Source organism: Phalacrocorax aristotelis, chromosome 8 (genome assembly GCF_949628215.1).
Source record: "Phalacrocorax aristotelis chromosome 8, bGulAri2.1, whole genome shotgun sequence".
Classification (NCBI taxonomy): domain Eukaryota; kingdom Metazoa; phylum Chordata; class Aves; order Suliformes; family Phalacrocoracidae; genus Phalacrocorax; species Phalacrocorax aristotelis.
This window is the reverse complement of record NC_134283.1, coordinates 40,489,391-40,511,474: the sequence shown is the minus strand read 5'-3', so window position 1 is coordinate 40,511,474 and position 22,084 is coordinate 40,489,391. Positions and strand designations below refer to the sequence as shown.

The 22,084-nt window shown below is 41.2% G+C and overlaps 1 protein-coding gene across 2 annotated transcripts in view; it reads right to left on the bottom strand.

Moving 5' to 3' along the window:
- Nucleotides 1–22,084, bottom strand: part of ADAMTS2 (ADAM metallopeptidase with thrombospondin type 1 motif 2) — a 185,730-nt gene that overhangs the window by 20,494 nt on the left and 143,152 nt on the right. For both annotated transcript variants that reach the window (XM_075102790.1, XM_075102788.1), the window contains 7 exons: nt 15,155–15,311; nt 14,078–14,183; nt 12,278–12,421; nt 10,209–10,341; nt 8,612–8,725; nt 1,588–1,733; nt 11–186 (listed from right to left, as the gene is read on the bottom strand). In XM_075102790.1, coding sequence (XP_074958891.1) covers nt 11–186; nt 1,588–1,733; nt 8,612–8,725; nt 10,209–10,341; nt 12,278–12,421; nt 14,078–14,183; nt 15,155–15,311 — 976 coding nt within the window. The remainder of the gene's footprint in view (nt 1–10; nt 187–1,587; nt 1,734–8,611; nt 8,726–10,208; nt 10,342–12,277; nt 12,422–14,077; nt 14,184–15,154; nt 15,312–22,084) is intronic.

Here is a 22,084-nt window from a genome sequence, read left to right as displayed (position 1 = left end):
GACCACTCACCATCGACATGTTCATAGGGGAGCCAGTGGTGTTTTGTGTTCTGGTACTCAAAGTAAGGATCCCACTGCCGGCACTGCTGCTCTCGGAAATCTTCAAAGTCCTTAGGACAGTCCTGACTGTTGCACAGCTGGAACTCGTAGCTCGGCCCCACACATGTGCGGCCTCCATTGGCAGGACTGCGGGGAGGAGAGAAAGCCATGGTTAGTTTTCCCATTAATGCATGAATCAAGCATCTATCAAATCCTTTGAGGAGTGATTTAATTCCCAGTCACGTCAGTAGGCATTTGATGAAGCCAATGATATATTTCTGGTATGGAAAATATGTATTTCCTTTAAAAATCCGCTGTCACTATTTAGCTCTTAAATTTGTGCAAGTAGAGCATCAAACTACTGGATAAAGGCAAGAAAAGCCATTTTCTTTGTGTGGCCCAGGAAAGGACAGCACGAGCAGATTAAGTGACTCATTCACATTCACCCCCTAAGCCAGCAGCAAATCTAGAAGGAGAACCCAGCTCAGCACTGCATCCCCCGGGCAGACATGCATCAGATCTCTGTCGGGTCTAGCAACACAGAGCTCGGGACCTGTGGCTGGGTTTGCACCCTCTCCAAGGAACACAGAAAACATTTTAAATAGTACACTAGGCTCTTCCTAGATTTTACAACCAAAACTGTTCCCACAATTAAAAAGGTCACTTTCATGTTGCCAATGTAATAAAGGCTGAAATTAGAACTGCTAAATATTTTCTTAACAGAACAATTTCCATCAGAAAATGCTGCTTCACAAAACTTGAGTGGTTTTTTTTTTAATCAATGATAAGGTGATTTTTAACAGTAGCCAAGTTCAATAACTTTATCAGCCCAAACTGAGAAAGTCAATGTTAAAAGTATTCTGTCTGGTAAAAATATTTAATTCCAACAATTGTTTTAGTTCTTGCTGCTAGGTTCTCGACTATTTATGATATCGCAATATAGCAACAATTATGCATTTCATATCATTAAATACATTATACTTCCAGTGTTACTGAAATTAAGTCACTCTACATTATCTAGATGAGCCATATATAAGTTATTAAAGCAAAACTATTCAATATTCTTAAAATTAACTTTGGGGAAGGTTCTGATCTCTGGAGCTTTGTTCCAACTTGGATTGAAAACAGTTTGAAAATATTTTATGACCTTGTTGAAATATCCAAAAAGGTGGATTAAACAAAAATTTTAAAAAGGTATATCCATGTTTTTAGAAAATCCAGCAAATCATTGCCATTATTTCATACTCACACGTTAAACCAAGACATATATGGAGCCCTAAACTTCTACTTATGCTTTATGTAGCACTGTAATAGCACTTCCAAGATCCTTGTAACTGCATAACCAGCTTAATGGGTGGATGAACTCAGAAACAAAGATGATTCATGGCTTGCTAAGGGCCAAAAGTAGAATTTCTGACAAAGTAGACCATAGGTCAGATTTAACAAACACCACTCAACATCCTTTACTGCATTACCGTACTACTAATTTAGCAAGGATTCTCACCATTCATTCACTCCACACCAGCAAATGGGTGTATGCATACTTACTGTGGATTGTCACACTGCCGCGTCCTATACTTCACCCCAGTGCCACAGGTGCGAGAACAAGAGCCAAACTTACTCCATGCCCCCCAGTGTCCATCCTGCTTCAGGATGTCTGGGGTTAGCCAGATGCAGTGACCTTTAAAGCAATGCTAAAAGAGAAAATTAGATGTCAAAATGATTAGATGATTAAATTTTATCATATGAGAAGTTGTGGTACAACAGATTTCATTTTAGGCACAAATTCCGGATTTTTTTTTCACCGCTCCAGGAGGAAGTAGTGAGGCTCACTGTCAGACCGTGCCCATGATCACAAACTCACTTGGATTTTATGAACTTACACATGTTAAGTATGCATGTTTATGCTTGCAGCATTCAAGCCTACCAAGTTCGTTAAACTTCTCTCAGCACTACATGCCTTTATCGCATGTCTGCAGTGGTGATTTCAACATAACTATTACTGATTCATTTAAGGGAAACTGCAGAGTCCCAAATCTTGGAGGCTGAATGTAGAATTCTGCCCCTGCCATTGCATGCAGCCACCTCAGGCAGCAATGGCGAGAGCTCCTGCTGCTGCACTGTCCTTCCCAGCAGCTCCTACCTCAGCATACATATTCCTGCAATAAACATGGTCAGCAAAGTGGCATGAAATCAAAGCCAGCTCACATTTTAGACTTTACTGCTATTAAACAAGGAACCCTTGTGGTCTCTCTGGAGGTCTCATACTAAACCTGACCAAAATACCAGGAAGCATTCATCAGGGAGCAGCCCTGGACAGTCTCGCTCCATGCAATTAATCATGCCCTACCAGGCTTTCTCTTTTCTTTTACCTGATTTTTAATACGGTCATTCTACAGAGGTTGAAACACACAATTTGCTACATTCCCCAAACCTGTAAGGTATTTACACATTTCTTTAAGAACCTTCATAGCTTCAGTACCAATAGTCTCTACTGTCTCCTCTCATTAAAGGAACCCACCAATGCCTTTCCACCAATCTCTTCACCCCTAATCAAGGAATTTTTTCTTAGCTGAAGTCAGGATGAATTCTTCTCAAGGATCACAGATTCTGGCCCTTTCTAGTACTATTTCAGCTTTCATAAAAGTCTGCTGATGAAGTGCGGGTGCTGGAAAATATTTCCAGCACAACAAATGACTTTGCATCAGACTGTCGCAGTTTGTCTGCGTTAACGGTTACCGTCGGGATAAGAGCTCTGGCTCAGGCGCACAGATGGCTATAACAACAAGTGCAATCAGTCACTTACATTCCTTAACATTCAAGTCAACAACAACATTTTACACAGCTTAACAAGCCCTGGAACGCAGGAATTTGGCAGGCGGCACAAGAAGAGCATATGGCTAAATGCATGCTGCCAGCAAAAACAAAATGAGAAGATATATTACAGGAGAGAGTTCTTAAGCATAGAGTGATTAGTGATCTGGAAGACAAATTTAAAAGTGATGGCTAATCATTAATAATGCTGAATTTAAAGAAAGACTCACTAGTAAAATGGTAACAAGACACAGCTTACTGATTTGCTAATCTGCTCAATGACTAGCTCTTTATTTTGGTGCTGATTTGTTTGACAAGGAGCAGAAAAGAGAGTAGAAATTAGATTTCAACTATTCGTCCTTTCTCATGAATTCAAATATTCAAAGTCAGAACCTACGAAATAGATGCGTTACCACAAAGCCAATTATACCAATCCTGCTCTGGGGCTGTAATGGGCAGATTTTTCTTAGCTGTTTGACAGAACAAGAGATAATTTAGCAAAGCATGAAAGAACTGCAGAATGCTAATATGTCCTTTGCTTTCTTCAGTTTTGAAGCTCAGCACTGAACCCTTCAGGGACTGTTTACTTATGGCTTTAGAGAGGTTTGTTTGAACGAACAGTTTGAGTCGTCGGGCCCTGTGTAGCAACGGGACCATTCAGAGACGCAGGGGAAGCTGGCAATGCATCAGCTTGTCAATACAAATTTCAGCTGGGCTTGGAAGCAGATGAAATGTGACAGCTCCTGATCTGCGGTTGCTTACACATCCTTTTATCAGGGTTCTGCATCCCTCAGGTGTAAGCTCCACCACAATCACTGAATCAGTTTCAAGAGCCACATAGCATATGTTCATTGTGCGATGATCCAGGACCTAGTACTTGGACTCCACGGAGGAGAGGGAGAGACATGTGATGTTGTGTTTTCCAGTCTCTTTTCCCTGTTTAGCCAGGAACAGGGGGATGTGGGTTTGCAATAACCACTAATAAACCACCTATTTGATGCTGTGACTGGTCCCTGAACTGGAAGGCAAACACGGAAAAGTGTTATTGACTTTGCTCTGTAAAGGAAAGACCTGCACTGATTTTTTACTGGAGAAGATGGTCACACGCTGATTGTCGGAAAGCTGAGGCAGAGCTATTAGGGGACAAGCATTTGTGTAAAATGAGTCCTCCCCAGCTCTGCCTTTTTGTTTGTGGATTAAAAGGAACCTACATAAACCAAAATTGTTCACAACAGAGTCTTACCCTGTTCAGACCTATGCAAGAAAATGTGTGAGGAGGTAAAACCAGAGACGGAACAATCTCCAGTGTAACAGAGGAAGATAGAGCCAACCCTTCCCATTGCTACCACATTAACTACATAATGAGGTGGAAAAGAGCCAATTTCAACCACTATTTCCTTCATAAACAGGGGGTTTCATTTAAAGAGTGAAGCATATTAAAGCAATTTTTTTTTTAAAATGAGAAAAAAATAACCTGGTAAATGCAAATTGTTTTCTTAGTGGAAGACAAGATGACTTCTTGCAGTCTCGCCTTTTTTCTGGCAAACAGGACAGTCCAAAACAAGTGCAATTTCCAGGAGAGGAAGCTTAAATCTCTTGCAGTAAAACATTCCACTGCTGTTTTCAGCAGTTCTTTGAAACAACTGCCGTGGACGCAAGAAAAACAGCCAGTGTGTTCCTGTGGCCTTAACACATCTGCAAGTTAATTTTTCAAGACGACTTGCAGATCTTCTGCAGGTATCTCTGCCTATTTTATACAGGGCAGCAACCGGCAACTCTCCTGTCTCCTTGCTTGACACCCCAGTTATCTGCCAGGCTGCCGGCCCTCAGCTCTCCCCACTCTCCTGAGGTCGTATCAGGAGAGGGTTACTTATTTATTTGTATTTCCCATCACACACAGGCTGGCCCGCTCTGCTCCATCTGTTTGAGAATAATTAGTTGCAAGGGATAAACTGAAAGCTCTAACACTAAAGTGTACCGTGAGCCAGTAAAAGTTTCTTCAGTGGAGAATCAAGTATTCTCACTGTTTCTGTGGTGACTAACACAGCATACACTTACCCATCTGTCTCCTGTCTCTGGGAGAAGCTGAGGTCAGCTTTCTCACTGGGAAATTATCTGGATTGCTTTGAGTACACATTAGTGTTTTCAGAAACCTTTTTTCTCCGTCCATTTTTCTTCTCAATAATATCTATTTATTTCAATATTTAATCATTCCCTTCCTTTCTTGACAGACTAAAAAAATCATTCCAGGTTTGACTCAGATCATTTCATTAGCATTGTGCAAGCAAAGAGAATACCTGCTAGGTTTGTGCTGGATCCTTGGCACATAAGCCAAATCCAAGAGCAACACCAGCTCGGCTGGCAGGGGCAGGTACCAGGCTCTTACCTCACTCCAAGAAAAGAAACAAAGGAGGCTCAGGTGATACAAACCTTTGTGTTAGTCACTGCAGCAAGCAGATGGACTCTAGCATGCGATCTCCTTGCATGAATGACTTTGGGTTTTATTTCTGTCCTGTGGAGAGCAGTTAGCTACTTCAGCTGACATAAATGTCTCCCCAGAAGAGTAATAGTTTAAAAAAATGGAAAACCAAAAACGGATGATATATTTCTGAAGGCTGCCTGGCTTCAGAAGTCTGAGGCTAACGGTGGAGCTGACAGAATTGTATACAAGTAAATAAATTATCAGCTGAAGGCATGTTTTCTTTTAATCCATAGACTGCTATGCAGAGTTAAGCTTTGCACATTTATGCCTTGTCTGCATGGTTTACTATAGCAATTTATGGAGTGACTTTGACTTCACTTTAAGACTCTGACCCTCCTTGTGTTTAACTTTACACACTGGAGTTATTTCATGGAAGTTAATGTGACCGTTCAGACACAGAAGTAATTGCAAGTTGCTGCAATCGAAGCTTCATGTAATTGACAGAATCTTCCCTCTTGCTATTGAAAACAAAATCTAGTTTAAAAAAATCAGGTTGGGAGCAATATAAAGTATTCTATTTCCTTTAGGATTCTATCAAAATAGTAGTTTTCTTCTCTGTCTGGGAAGCTCCAATAGGAAATTTTATTTTTTTATCCCTAAACCCAGCAAATTATCAGTTTGCTGCCAATTAACTTAATGGTCATTCAATGCCTCCATTTGCACAAGGAGGCTTATTAAAAAGCTTTTGAAATGGCAGAACCTCTCTCTTGGCAACTTGTTTCAAATAACCACATACACAGAAGAGCTTACATACATTTACATATATTTACTTAAATATACATCTATATGTATGCATACATACACACATATACACAGCATCAGAAAGTCTAATTTTCCTTCCATTTCTGAGGGTCAGTGCCCAGGTCCAAGACACAGCCTGGGCGTGCAGAGACACGGCCCTTATCAGCATGCTTGCTGAAAGTGTGCTACAGATCTCGTGTCTCCCATAGGTGTTCTTGCCCCTTGATCATCAGTTAAGAAAGAGGCAGCTGGACCCGATTCTCCTTAACAGCATCTGCTAAGTTTGGGAAAGTGAAGAGACTAGTTATCAGTTATCTGAACACCAGGCTTAGGTGAGAACATCTACGCACCATACGCCGTGTTAGTCCCCAAACATCGCTTTCATTTCTGGCATTCGGTCCCCTCAGCTGCTGCAAGGCCAGGATGTTTCTTTGACGCACCAGCATGTTGTGATTGGTTTGAGCTTAAAATAGGCCCTGGGAATTAGTGGTACGTAATCATGAAAACTGCAAGACTCTAAAGTGGGAAACAAATGGACCTTTTTGAATCAACATCTTTAATTGCTTATGTTTCTGTCCTTTTCTGGTGTTATTCCAAAGAAAATAGTGGGTCAAGTTTGAAGTTATTTTCCTCTTCTTCATGGGCTGATGAAGTATCACGGGAGATGTATCTCTAAGGAGGCTGCCTCACTGCAACTGAGTCCCAGCTTTGGGCAATGTATGCATTTAACAGTCCTCATCCTTTCAGGTAAGAGTCTCTGGTATTGTCCAAATCAATGAAAGGAGTGAACAGGGAAAGGCCAAATCAAAGGCAGGGATGAAACGGGAAGGAACAGATGGAAAAGGACGGATCTGCTGTGCCTGTATTAAAAACACCAACCACTAATAAATACACTGGTCAAATGCTGAGCTCAGACACACAAAGTCAGTTGTATAACCTTCATAACTCATGCTCTTTTTAAAAAATACATTTAGCTCAGACTGCTGAGCCTTATCTAACAAAATGGTTTTCATTTTATATCATTTTCTCAGGTTCTCCTGGAAGGTTGCAATAAGTTTATCAAAAAACTAGGACAGCTCCTCTGGGAATAAAACAGTCACAGTCCTATCATCTACTGAAACTTCAGAATGCGCATATACTCTCTTGCATCTCCACTGAACTAAAAAGCCTGGCTGTCTGCCTTGGATACCAAGTTCCAGTCCAGAGAAAATTTTTACAGCTGACTTGCATAATATCCTGACAAACTGTTTATAATGGAAGCACTGACAGATCCTTAACTGTATGATTACAAGTTCTTTTCTTCTTCTCATTTCTGTTCAAACACTAATATGAATGAATGGCTTGGGGAAGAGGGTGATGCAATAAAATGGAATAAAACTGTATTTTTCTGGGGGTTTCATGAATATTTTTAACACAAAAAAAGCAAGATATAAAAAAGTGAATCCAAAGAAACTGTCCAAGATTTTGGATTGTAATTTAAATAGATATATATTATTTTAAACAAGAAGCAAAGCTGTTATAACAGGAATAATCAAAAGAAGAAAAAAACAGAAGGGAGTGGCTTATATAGAGCATGATTTGCTAGGGAATTAATTTAGCATTACATCATGTTTTCATGAAAAAGACATTTCAAACCATAACAGCAGCTGCTAATACGGTTCATTTACCACATATATGATGTCATCCATTGGGTTTTACAAAACATCTTTCCAAGTAGCGACATCTTCCTCTCCCCCTCAGTCACTGCATCCAAAGTCCAGGGAAGCCAGACTTTTTCAGCAGACTTCAAAGGACTTGGATCCACTATGAGCACAGCGTGACCTCCACAGAAGGAGAAGCGAGACCTGGAGCAGGTCCATCATGGTGGTGGAGGGACTGGAGCTGTCTGAGCCCTTGCCATCTTGCACCTTCCCTCCACAGTTCCTCATACCTCCCTTGACTCTCATCAGGCCAGCAAACCCACCTCCACAAATCTGCCCTTCTCTCTTCATTGTCGCTCTCTGCTGTCATGTTGGCTCTCTCTAGCTGGCACGCAACTCCCACATCCATCCTTTCCCTCAAGGCAGCCACAGTGGCCTTAGCTTGGCTGTCACTTCCAGGACCTCACTGCTTTCTGCACCCCCAGCACCAAGGAAGCCAGTCAGCATCACTACAACATCACTGATACAAACACAAGCCCCCCTGCCCCACATAAGTCATGGGTGAGTAGAAATTTCCCCATTTTTGGCTCTGCCACAAAGACTTGCCAAGAAGCACAGGGAACCTGCAGATACTTCCACAATTTGCATGAGAGTGGGGCTCAATGTTCCCAGAGCTGCCATGCAGGACACACCAACCCCGGCCCCTGCCTGCTCCCATCACACTGCTCAGCAGCTTCACTTGCACTCATGAGTTTGCCCCACATCTTAGCGGGTTTCAAGTCCTCAAGAGAAGTTTTTCTCACCTTCCCCATGATTTTAAGGGGAAATCCCCAACTGCACACAAACACACATGAACACACGTGAGCGTGCGGGTACACGCAGCATCCGCTCTCACCTTTCCTGGTGCACACATGGTCCCGTCCAGCGGAGGCCCTTTCTTTGTTTTGCAGAAGTAGGGGTTCTCAGGGTGGCTACACCACAGCTGCTTGCAGGGATCAAATGTACGGAACTGAAACACAAGAAAAATCACAGTGGATGATGCTTCGAGAGAGCTCCCACTGGAAACTGCAATGGAAGCTGCAGCATGGTGGGATTTTTCCTTTCCTAGCTGTAAAATGCCGGCTATTATCACTGATTCCTGAGGAACACTGCGGTGCCTGTGGCCTGAGCATATCCAAGCTTTCATGCAAAATCATCACTGGCTTTGAAGTGAGATCCCACCTGCAATTGATGGAATAAGGTTGGGCAAAAGTAGTTTTACAGAAAAAGCATACTGGGCAAGGAGGAAACCAGTTCCCCTGGATGGTGAGACACATGCTGCCTTTTCTTACAGTTTCTCCAAATGGTGCTGCTTCATTTGGCAAACAAAACAAAAAATACTTGAGTACTCATGGGAGAGGGAAATGAGCTGCTCAGATTGTAGCTCAGCTGTTGCAATCACCTTCTTAGGAGGATGGAAATTTGAGCTCAGGACCCTGATCCAATTAATAAATCGGCATTTTACCTACAGTGCAAGAGTTTGTATAGGAGAGGATGAGAACAAGCCACCACACGATATACTAAAACATGATGTCTGGACATGCTTTTGGCTATTCTGAACATAGAACAGAAAGCCTCTGTCTCCCAGGCTGCGGAGAACAGCTGTAAGAAAAGACCCTCTTTGGCTGGGACATTCTTCCAAGGCAGCATCAGTGGGAATAGTGTCAAGACACAATGCTACAGCTGATGCTTTAAAGGTTCTCATCCATTATCTAGAGACACCACTCGGAAAATGTATTCCTGCAGACAGGAATCAAAGGAGGAATGTTATGTGCTAGCAGCTGCCACACCAGCTGAAAACATCTCATTCCACTTAATATTTTGTCCTACTCGAGGAGCTGGAGGTGGAAGACACAGCTCTGCTGCAAAAAATCTGCTTTCTGAGGCCAATCCACTGAGAACTGCACTAATCTTGCCTTGCTTTAAATTTAGACTTTGTCTCTCTTTTTCCTGGTACAAGAGAGCTAACCATGTCATCAAGATCCCTTGCAAGTTGCTGTACTCAGTCACACTTATTTTCTCATGCTAGGTATCAAAATGCATCACAGTTTCCGTAAAATTGGATCATAAAAGCATACTGCCCCATGTTAGCACCAAAAGATGTCCCATCAAATCCATCTCCTTCACATCCATGTGGGATTTTTCTAGCAGAATAACTAGCTGCCAGCAATAGGAGGCTCAATAATCCAGCAGGCTTGCTTGCTTGAACTCTACAGCTATTTATGAAACTACAGAATAATTATTTCTGTAACTCCAATTTAAAAAAAAAAGACAGAGATACTTAAAGTAACATATTTGTCAACATTCAGTTGTTATTCCTTGCTCATAGCTAAGTGGGCACAACACCTTTCCTTGTGGGTTTCACTACACTGTCCCTATGAAGGGCATTTCAGAGACACAACACTCCCGCACTCCTGGATGAGAAATAGCAAAAGCCAAACTTAAGTACTCACAGCTGTGCACATCATGTAGCCCAAACCAAAATCAAAACGGCACTGCTCATTCATGGAGTAGTGAATTCCTGGCAGCTGTGGAAGGGAAGGCCAGTCATGTTCGAAGGGATCATCACGCAGACAATCATAGGAACTGCAACAGGCAAAAATTACAGTAACAGATGGGGCTGTGAGACTTGCACAGTGTTTGTGGTTTCAGTGCCTTTTTGATCCAAACAAAACAGAGCCTATGATTTCTCAGACGCTGGTCGTGAAGGGCAGCTAATATTGCAGTTGCACTCACATTAACTTTATCATGTTGTATCCACCATCAATGGATTTTATATATTTTTTTTTCTGAAGCCTTTCCACTGTCATTTCCATTTAGCTTGCAGGTAAATTCCTATCAGTCTCCAGGCTCCTTACATGAAAGGAATCAAAGGAAAAATCCACATGAGACCAAGAAGAAAAGAAAGTTTAATTAATTTTCCATTTGTGGAATTTCTTGCTGCCTGCAACTGTCTTTCAAGTGAAGTTTTAGAAGCAGAAGCCAGGGTAACCATATGAGATTACCACTAAGCTCGCAGTTTTCCTGTGTCCTTGCTGAGAAGCAGTGACTCATTTATAAGCATGTGTACTTTCCTGCCTGCTCAGGTTTGCTCCCTCTCTGTTCTCCTGGTAGCTCTCAGCTCCATCCATCCACGATTTGCACAAAAAGTTTCCTGTGTGATGAATATGGGATTTTTTTCCTCTTGTTCTAAATAGTGAGGACAGGCTGTAACGTGCTAGAATCATGTTTAAGACGGATGGAGAAGAGAGGGCTGATCCTAATGTTACTGAATGGTGAACATGGTATAATCATTGGTTAATTCACAAGACCAACATGATCAACAGTATCTCTGAAATGTCCCTGTGTTATTTAACAGCCATGAGGACACCACACATGAGTCTATTCCAGCAATCATTCAGGTTGCCTTGAAGATACCAATAGTTGAAAGCAGAATTTTGAGGTTAAATTTACTTCAAAGCAAACCATCGTTCTGCTTTGTCATAAGATATTTAAAAATAGCTGTATTTAAAAGAATGTAAGGCAGCCCTCTAGGCCAGATGATTTTTATTGAATGGCTAAAGCTCTAAAGGATCTTGCTAATTGAAACAATCGCACTTCTCTCACAATATTTTTATTCCTCATTGCCATACCTAAGATATGTAAGATAATAAAAATATGGACAAAAAGACTAACTCATGTTTACTTCATGTACTTTGCTGCATTTATTTCCTACTTGTTTTCAGGTTTTGCTGGGTGTCCTAGTAGTTTCCCCATATTTTTCTATCCATCAAGGGAAAGATGTTTTCTATAAGGAGCAAAAACATGGTCATAAATATCAGTTTGTCAGGGAACTCCAGTGCAGGGGAGGGTCAGGTTCAAAAGGAAGGCAGGGGACATGGACGAAGCTGTTATAAGGACTGGAGAATAAAACAGCTTTTGCATTTAGGGTATTTAAAGGAAAAGTGACAACTGAAGAGTTCTAGAATGACGCTTTTCTTTAGATATCTATTAATGTCAAGAAAAGCCCTAAGCACTTAAAGGGGAGAATTTCCTCTTTAGGCAGCACCATCTTATCAGTGACAGGTATCACAAGCAACAAATGGCTCTTGAAGACAAATCTGGTATCTGTAAGACAGACCCCATCCTGCTAGGTAGCCCAGGCACACCTCCAGCTAGAGGTTACATTAGGGAGGGAGCAATGAGATTCATACATCAATGGAGCAATGAGATTCACAACAGTGTCTTCTCATAACCCCTGAGAGGACAGCGTATGTGCTATCAATGGCCAGAAAATGAATCTATGTAAATGAAATGAGAATAATTTAAAATGGACTGAAATCAAACAAATTGAGAACTTGCATTATCATTTGCAGTTGATGGGAAAGCATCTCATTCCCAATAGGAGGGGGTGGGATTCATTGCTTGTTTTATTCAATCCCATTTGAGTAACTAACAGAAGGAGAAAGCATAAATGCTAGATGCAGAATTGTTCTTACATGCTTCCTAATCAAAGGAGAGAGGCTGCTTAATAGCTACTCACTGGAGATATCGGTTCAGCTCTTGCTGGCTGCAACGAGACCAGTGGAAGCGATGAAACGCAGCTTGCACGAGAGGGGCCATGATGCTCCCCAGGCGGACTTCGTCCCCACATCTGTTCCCTTGGCCGTCGTGCTCCATGCCTAAACTGCCCCACACAGGAGAAAGCCAGCATGGTTACATCACAGGTGAACTCGGAGTGCTCAAGCACTTTCACATCCCAAATGTCACCAGTGGTTGATTGCAACAAGGTTCTTAAGTCTCATGAACCTTGTCCGCATGAGCAACATCATGAGAAATAAGACAGAGTGAGACTGAAGCTAAAGAGCTAGTCTCTAGTAGCCCCCACATAGAAGCACTGACCCTCGAGAGTACTTTCATGTGATTAGCATAATCCACTTTCAGAATAGACTAAAAATGCATTCTTTGGACTTCTGTGCACATCCACATTTGTGAATAACTATGGCTAAATGAATCCATTTCTGGATTAAGGATCTAGTCTACCCTCCAGGAGTATTAACAGAAATTTATTCATACTCCAACCTGAAACTGTTCAAGAGTTTATCTAACTTTTTAAAAATTACACCTTAGCTTAATTTGAAGTAATCTGCAATTGTAAACAAGTCCTTTGCATGGAAGAAAAAAGATGCCACACCAAAAGCTACTTTAGAGTAGCTGCTGCTATTGCCCAGTAGCAATTCCACATTGTTTAAATGTGAAACAGCCTGGAAAGTGTTGGGGGCTTTCTAGAAGATCACCCCAAGTTACAGACATTTTAAAATTTCTTTTTGGCTTTATTATGAATATATTTTCTCCTACCTTTGTCAGGATCTTATATTGTATGCTTTTTATTAGCACTGTTCGACTAACACGGATGCTATCTGTCCATAACTTCATCTGAATTAACAGATTGGGGCTGAATGTGATTTGAGGGATTGCAAACGTTCTTCAGTGGTATCTCTTTTGAAGCTCACTGTGTATTCTTTTTAATCCTAATTCAAAAATTCTGGAATCAAATACCATCTGGGTATCAATTCTAGGTCCCTGTCTAATTAAGATACATTTACAGTGAGGTGCAATAAACTTTGCCAATTTTTTGTTTAAAGCCCTTAATAATTCTGATACGACAAAGAGAAAAGGGCCTGCAGGCTTTCTTAGGGAAAACAGAATAGATTTAAACTGTTCAGAAAAAGCCTTTGGGGAACTGTTTTTCCACCAAAGAGAAAATGGGAAATCAGTGGGTGTTCTCTGCAAACAGGGAAACTGAAATGCTCTGGGAGAAACCAGAACTCTGCTGCTGCCTGGTCATTGGTTCTAATCACATCAATAAGTAAAATTATTGCATTTCTTATATGAAATATATAGGACAGTTGTAACTTCACTGCTTGGCACCTCATTTCTATACAGTACTGTATCCTTTACCAGCAGTAACATATACAGATGATGTGCTTATTTAATATGGATTGTTTTCAAGAATCATGTATTCCACTGACTTAATGAATTCATATTTCATCATTATGAGTACTTTAAATTTCCATCAGGAGACTATAATACATCATTCAATCTGTTCTCACAGCAGCCCAGGAAGGTATTTTGGTATTAGTTCCTTTTTCCATTTGAAAATACCAAAATATAAGCCTTATTTAAGACTATAAAGAAAGCCTTGAGAGAGCTGAGATCTGAAGCCAGGGCTTACTCTGAATACTATTTCTTAACATAAACTGCTTCTTTCCAACATCATGGATATTTGTCAGTACCAAAGACGTTATAAGGTAGGACGCGGGCTGTCCACAGTTCTACTCACACATGTCCAGTTTCATGAGCCACCACAAATGCGGATGAAAAACCATCTTCATGGTTAAGAGTGCAGCTTCGAACAGGATGACACATTCCAGTGACTGGAGCGTAGCCTGTGAGAAATACCCCGTGTTCCAGAAAATTAACAAGTATGGAAAGGCAATGTAGTGAGAAGCTCTAGGACAAACACCTGTCTTCTGTTGTGACACAAATATAGTTGAAGTGGTCCTCTCAAGAGACCTCTGCCCCCAAACATTTAATAATGTGCTCCCTCATCTACAAAACGGATGAAACCAGTCTGTTGAACAAATTAAAACTATACTTATATAATTTTTATATATATATATAGGGGTTTTATATATATGTTTTGTATATATATATTTTTTAAAACTATACTTTATAAAACAGAAAACTGTTGTCAGCTCTAGGACCATCTTGCAATTGCCTTCTCCAAGTGCATGAGGCAACAGGGGAAAAGGACACCACACACTGGTGGGTTACAGCTCACGAGGAGCTCGGGGCGGCTCCAGCCCTCAGGGAACATGAGAGCAAAACCCCAGCCCTGTGCTGACAGCAGATCTGGCCAACCCAAGAGGAACAGAAAAGCTCTGAGATTTATTCCCTCCAGTGAACAAACCTGATCTCACAGGAGGCAGACCCCTGAGAAAAGGAAAAAGTGGACAGCACTTGGCCCTGCCGTTCCAGACCTCTCTGTAACAATATTTCTTGGCAATCCTTTTGGAACACAGCAACGGCTTTGGAGACCTTTTAAACACAAAATCTATTCTTTAATCTTTGGGCATTTTCAGGACTGTTTATATAGGGATCCCATTTGCTTGGCTTCAGCAAGAGCAAAGAAGTGATCCAATAAATAATCCCACCAGTAAGAAAGGATAAAATACTAAATGAAACAGTTACAACTGAAAATGGCTGTATGCAGAGCTCCTGGGGAAAGCAAACATTGACCAAATCTAAGCAAAAGTTACACAATTAAACTTTGCATAACTAGCCTTGCTAAGTGATAAACACAAATGCTGCTCAGAAGTCTTGACGTTTACAAAACAAAACATAATGAACACCTTACCTTGCATGCCAGATGGACCGAAATCCTGCCTTGTGAGAAAGATAGCATGGTCGTGATATTCTGCATGGCCAGTGTCAGGTTTCTGTTGCAAGTAGGCCCAGCGACACACATTTTCCAGACTTTGCGAAGGGTTCCCAATCTCTATCAGACTCATAGACTGCATATGCACAGGAAGAAAAGACAATAGTTATTTAGTAAATATGTCTCAATTTTTTTTCCCAACTTGTTCAGGCACTTGAACAAACATTCCATGTCCATTGAAAGTCTGTTCTTAGAGAGACAATTACACTTCAGAAACAAATTTTACTAGACCAAGAAAGTATGAAAATAGCTAATGTCCATGGTTAGATGAAATGCAATTTCCATGACATGTTTATGAGGTCTAAGGTATCATGAAAGAAAAAAGAAAAAAAAAAAAAAGGGTAGTTTAATGACAAAACTGATATTGTATCATGCACTGTGTGTTATTATTTCTATGCCACCCTGGCACCAGCTTGCACTATCACTTCCAGTCTTGATGTAGAGTTTCCAATGGAGCCCATGCCCCAGTTGGAACTGCGGTAGCTGTTGGCCAGCAGAGACTAACCCAGGGCAGGGAAGGGTAATGCCTAATGGCCAAGGGAAGCAAATGGCAACAGCAGCAGACAGCCAGCACCCAGCCCTGGTTCATCAGCCACTCCTGCCATGAAACCGAGCTGTTAGGGCTGTTTTGTCAGACCTTTGAATACACTACTGGATGTTTTAAGTGTAAAAACTATGTGTACTTTCCCAATGACTGTCTTTTAAAGTGTGTTTTATCCCATTCCATATCTGAAGATTGTTCCGAAGGTAGCACATGTAACTTCCCATTGTGGTACACCATTCTCCCTATAAACTGCACACTACATGGGTGGTGCGCCGGCACGGCTTAGCTGACTCAAATGAGGTAATGTGTATTAGGTGCGGTGCACAGGACAATTCTCTTGAACAAGAAGGAGAAATGTATTTTAAAATCCAACTACTACATTTGCCTTTTTTTGAAATAGTACTTTCTTAAGAATTCCCAGCTAATTCTACTTAATCCTGTGCATTGCTAAGACTTAAGAAAGTTTATTGTATGTGGGATGCTATAAAATGTATGACTAATTAACTCGTCCCAGGCCTTCCAGGATTTGTAGGAATTACATATGTGAACCCTGGCTTTTCATTTGCAGAAATTATATTACCATGACAACACTGTAATCATAACACAGACCACTACAATGTAGATGCTATACTGTACTGTAAGCATTTTTCATTCCAAAGTACTTAATGTAGAGCAAAACCTAGCCTGGGCCAAAAATAAGAGAGAATTAATATAGTTCATGTTTAAATACAGATGTATCTGACGTGTCCTCTAATTGAGTGCATGATGGAGTACACAGAGTATTGACTACATGAAAAAGAAAAATCCTCAAAGGGTTGTGGAAGAACAACTGGAATTGATAAAAGAAAAGTCTGCCAAACTGAGGTCTGATTTTGGCAAACCTGGGATATTACAATTCTGCAAATGTTCAGAAAAACAAATTAATAAACCAAATAGAGGCACAGTTTGGATTCTGATACCACTGTGGAATGAAAAAGTTGTAATATAATCCCACGCTGGATCATACTGCTTCCAGCCATAATTCCCTTGGAAATTGAACTAGTAACTGTATTAAAATGATGGGGCAGTTGAGGTGCCTTCATTGCCTCTTTGTATATTTACAAGAACAGACTTAAACAAACTCTGAGTGACTACTACATGGTAAAATCCTGGCTCTTCAAGCAAAAATCCTCTTCATTTAAACAAGGTTTGACATTGTCAAGGTCTTTAAAAACATCCGTCAGTAAACAAAACCAAAACAAACAAGCAAACAAACAAAAAACCTATCTACATCATCTCCACCTTGTTCTTATTTCTCCAAAGCTTCACAGAAGAAATTAATCCCTTCAAGGAGCTCTGTGAGAAACCTTACTGCAAGATTCAAAAAGCAAAGAATCCTGTAAAATGAAGTTGAGGAATCTCAAGTCATGTGTATCATTTGCTAATAGTTCGTTGTCTCATAATGACCTCCTTCTGTACCAAATGAAAATAATCACATTTGATAAGACGCATTGATCAGAAAACAAACAAAAAATACACACTATCAACATGTGCTGTGTTTAAGGGTATCCAAATATTTGCAAAGAATATGCTGATCTGCATGATCAGCAAAGAAGCATGGAATATTAAAAAAGCAATAAATTCTAAATAACCACTGGTTTATAGCCCTCCTCTGTCATATGTCACCTCTTCCCTATCCCCTAAACTGAAAGCTTTGCAGTGGACCCCAGCACAAAAGACTAGTCTCCGAATGAACTAACACAGCAGCTTGCAGCACTTGCCTGACAAACATTGAGTCTGCCAGAGACCAGATCAGTCTGACGTGGTGTACCCATCAACTCCCACGGTTTGGGCACTGCATTGGCATCTGGCATGAGTCGACAACTGTTTTCACCGTATACTGAAGTCCACTCTGAGAGCAAAAATCACTGGTTCAGTCCAGGACCTTCTCAACGCTTATTTATCACAACAGTGAATATAGAGTTTATTTTCAAGCAAACAAAAGGAGAACCAACTGCTTCATTTGGAGCATTGTGGAGTTTTTTGCATCCAACACAATGGGGAAAATGAAGAAAATCCCTTTGGCATAAGAGGGGGAACTGCGAACACATCAGTCTATAAAACATGTTTCAGCTGACGGCCCGACTTCTTTGCCAATGACACACTTTTACATCAAAAATGTGGCACATGTAAATTGAGCCTCACTGCTCTTTAGGCTGGGAAACAATGCATCCACTAGGAAGACAATTATTCTAAGTGTCTATGTGTTACAGATATAAATAGCAATTTGAGGTCCTGTGTCAATGAGTAGGACTTCCACAGAGTAAGAGGAAAATCTCAGTCTACCTGCTGCATACTCAAAGTCCACTGAGCACTCAAATCATGTGGCCACTAGTCCCTTGTCTTTCTTCACTGTAATGTAGCAGCCTGAAAAAAGAAACCCACTTGATTCCTAGAAAATTTTCACTCAAATTCCCACCTTCTGCAATTTGTTGAGGACTTTCAAATCAGAAAGGCTCCAACAGTACTAACAGTGAATACTGCATAGCCAGGGAACTGCCGACCTCACCATGCTACGCAATTGCAGTGGTTCAGACCAAAGAGCCATGTAAGCCATGGTCCTCTCCTGAGAGTAGGCAATGGGATGCCCAGGGAAGGGAATTAGAGGAGTGCAAGTATAGTGTAGTATTTGCCTCCAAATAACCTCCAAGGCGCCAATGTTCTTTGGATCAGAGATTGCCTGAGACAGACATATTTTTATATTGCATCTGTATTCACTTTTTCAGCTACCTCGCCTTTAAAGATAAATGCTACTGCCCTGCAAGAAAGGAGCTTAGGAAATCATGGGACCAGGCACAGCTTGTTACTCTACCGGGCAGATGTAATATGTTTTGGAAGGATCTTGTCCAAAAATTTAATCTTGTAGAGATATCAGCTAACACTTGATAATATTTTCTGTTGGAAGTCAATGGGGAGCTTTCATCAGACTCAGAAAGGCTCTACGCCTTATTAAATGGGCAAAGCAGAAGGAGAAAAAGAGATGAACTGTGTACAGTAATAAGGATTTTAAGTAAAGGTAAAATCCCTCTTTGACATACTTCAAAAAGAGAAACTTTGGGGCCTAGCAGGCTGCATACAGAGAAGAGGTGTAGGTGTTACTGTTGGCCACCAAAGAGCCCACACTGCCAGGAACATGCAGGTCCTGCAGCTGGCTAGAAGCTCAGAACTGGCTGGGAAGGACCCCTTTCCAAACAGGACAGCAGGCCTGTGGAGAGCATTACTCAGCTGATCAGCAGGAAAACTGCCAATGGAAAGAGAAACTTTACTTCTCACAGCAAGAAAAGCAAAAAAGCTGTGGGCATTTCAGAGAACTGCTGATGGAAACAGATGGAGTTATTGGCCAAGAAGTGGAAAGGCCTCAGCTGGTAGAACATCCCCCATGCAAGGAGACACCACAGAGGGTTACGAGAACCCTCTAGTGAACCAGCTGAGACCCTTTCTCTGGGATGCTAAACGTCTACTAATGCCTCCCATTTCCTTTTTAGATTCTGTCTTCATTTATTTTCTACTCCCTTCCTTCCCAGGTGGAAGCAGCAGAAAAAAACTAAACAAAAATGTAAGACAACTGAGTTGCAACTACCATTCATACAAAGAGGCAAAGCAGGGCAGTAAGAAATGGTTGAAAGTCGTTACTGCATTGATCCAGAAGCTTTCGAGCCTTCTTCACTACCTTTCTTGCCTTTTGGGAAGTCTTTTATCAGTGTGATGTTCGGTTCCCTGTTATGAAGACATTGAAGTACAAGAATTTAGGAACTGACTGGAAGGTCCTTCAAACACTTGTGAAGATTTTTTGGGAAGTAAGAAATATATCAAATATTTTTCTTTAACAATTTCAAATACAAAGTTATTTTAGAAGAAAACCACAAATTTAATCTGTAGTCTACCCAAACTTTTAAAGACAGTTCAAGTGGCCAGTACATGTGAAAGACACACTGGTATCACACATAGAATGGCAGCTTTCTTTAACCAACTGTTTTATTTATCTGCCATTTGGCATAACTGGGTACAACTCTGCAACGGTGTTGATGAGCAGGTACTTGGATGGTAAGAACACAGGAAATTTAGGCTAGTCAGAAGCTTGCTGGAAAAGGACCTTTCCTAACTCATCCATTAGGTGGTGCTCCAAGAGTACCGACGGAGAAGGCTTTGCTACTCTTCAGCATCTCCAGAAGGAGCAGAAATATGCTTAACTTGATAGGCTTCAAACTATGATAGCAAAAGTTGGACCACAGCAAAGCACACATTCGGGAAACAATTTAACATATGACTTTCTCTTCTTGAATGTGTAAAGTGTCTGCAAAACACACTGTTTACATTGCTTCTACTTGGCACTTGTTTTGTTCATTGTATATTGGATTAGATCTTCTATATTCTTCTCTCATCCTGAAGCAAGTAAAAAGTAAATAAACACAATTATTGAGCATCCATGGTAACCGAGCTAACAAAAATAGCACGTTCATGAAACTGTCATTTTGCATTCAAAGGATTTGTAAAGCTTTCTTATTGCAGCAGTTTGTAAACATTTTTCAGCTTCTAATTCTCTATAAATGTAAGCAGATCAGGAATACAAAGCACTGTTTATGCTATCAGCCACCTCTACATTCTACAAGGTCCCAACAAAACACGCCAGGAAATTATAAGCTATGAGTCTATATATAAACAAGGCAATTCAACAATTTACCCAGATAAAAAGTAAGAGGGACAATATGTCTTCTCATCTTTATTCCCACCCTAAACATATCAAAACGACGCAAAAATATGAACAGCAGCCAAAAGGCTATATAATATGTAGGTTCTGGCCTTGCAACTCAGCCTGTGCAGAAGTGGAGATGGCCAAAAGCTGGCGTGAACAACTCCATCTTCAGACATGTTTGTATAGCACCCTGCAAGATCAAGGCTTGTTTCCTGATGATGCTTTCAAGTCTGCTGCATCTACCAACATCAGTGGAAAACTAAGATACTCAACCCACATTAGGGACCTTCTAATACAAGGAGAGGCTGGAGAAGAGGAGGCTCAGGGGGATCTTGTCAATGTATATAAACAGCTATTGAGAGGGGAGTAAAGACAACTGAGCCAGATTCTTCTCTGGTATCCAGAGAAAGTACAAAAGGCAATGGGCACAAACTGAAATACAATAAATTCATTTAAATGCAAGAAAAAAAAAACCTGTAAGAGTGTTACTGTAGTTTTACTGTAAGAGTGGCTGAACATTGGGAAAGGTTGCCCGGAGAGGTTGTGGAGTATCTGCCTTTGGAGATATTCAAAACCCAGCTGGACAAGGTTCCAAGCAACCTGCTCTAGGTGAGCATGCTTTGAGCAGTGGGATTGGACTAGATGACACCCAGAGGTCCCTTGCAAGCACAGCTATTCTGTGACACTGGTGTACAGCTAACAACACTCTTGCCTTGCCAGGCACAACTGCTCTCAGCCAGAGTCTTCGCCTCTTCCCAGGACAAACAGAGATGAGTGGAGCACTCATCCCTTTCCCTTCAACCAGGGTCAACAGCAAAATGGTAAGGACAAATATCAGATTTAAGTGATAAACCCAGCTTATCCTTCCATCTCAGCTGTGTCACCTGTGCCACCCTCTGGGAAACAGAGAGAAGAACCTGGCTCAGACCAAACCATTGCTTTCCATCCTGACTGAACTGAGAATGTCTTCCCTGCTTGCATCAATCTTAGATATTAAAAGGTCAGATGGCAGAGATAAAGAAAGCATCATTTTACGAAAAGAACAGTAGTAAAATCTTGTCCCAAATGGAGGCAGCAGGAGCTCTGCTAATATCTCAGGCACACACAACTGAAAAATCCTTCTCAGTTGAACAGTCCTGTCCTATGCAATTGTAGGCATCCATCCCATACTACCTTCTTCCTGAGCTGCCATCTTAAAGCTATTTGGGTTTTCTTCCCTCTCCTACTCTTTTTGAAAGGCTCTCTGCCTTGGTGGTCAGGTTCCTCTTTCAATTTGACCAAGTTAACACATGGTCAGAGTACAACCACTTGTTCTGGGGCCAACATTGGTTTATAGCTAACATGGGTTTTCTCTCCCTACTGGTTGCCATCCCAGATGCATACAGAGCAGACACAGCATTCCTCAGCCTATCCCACCCCGTTCGTCTCTGAATACAGGTGACTCAAGCTGTGCACGCTGCTCCAAAGGAGAGTTATGAGGTGTCCTGGACTGCCATGTTCACATTTCCCAAGAAATAACCCTCATAAATCCTCAGGTGGCTGCATTTATTGAAACCCCTGCAGTTCCTGCAAA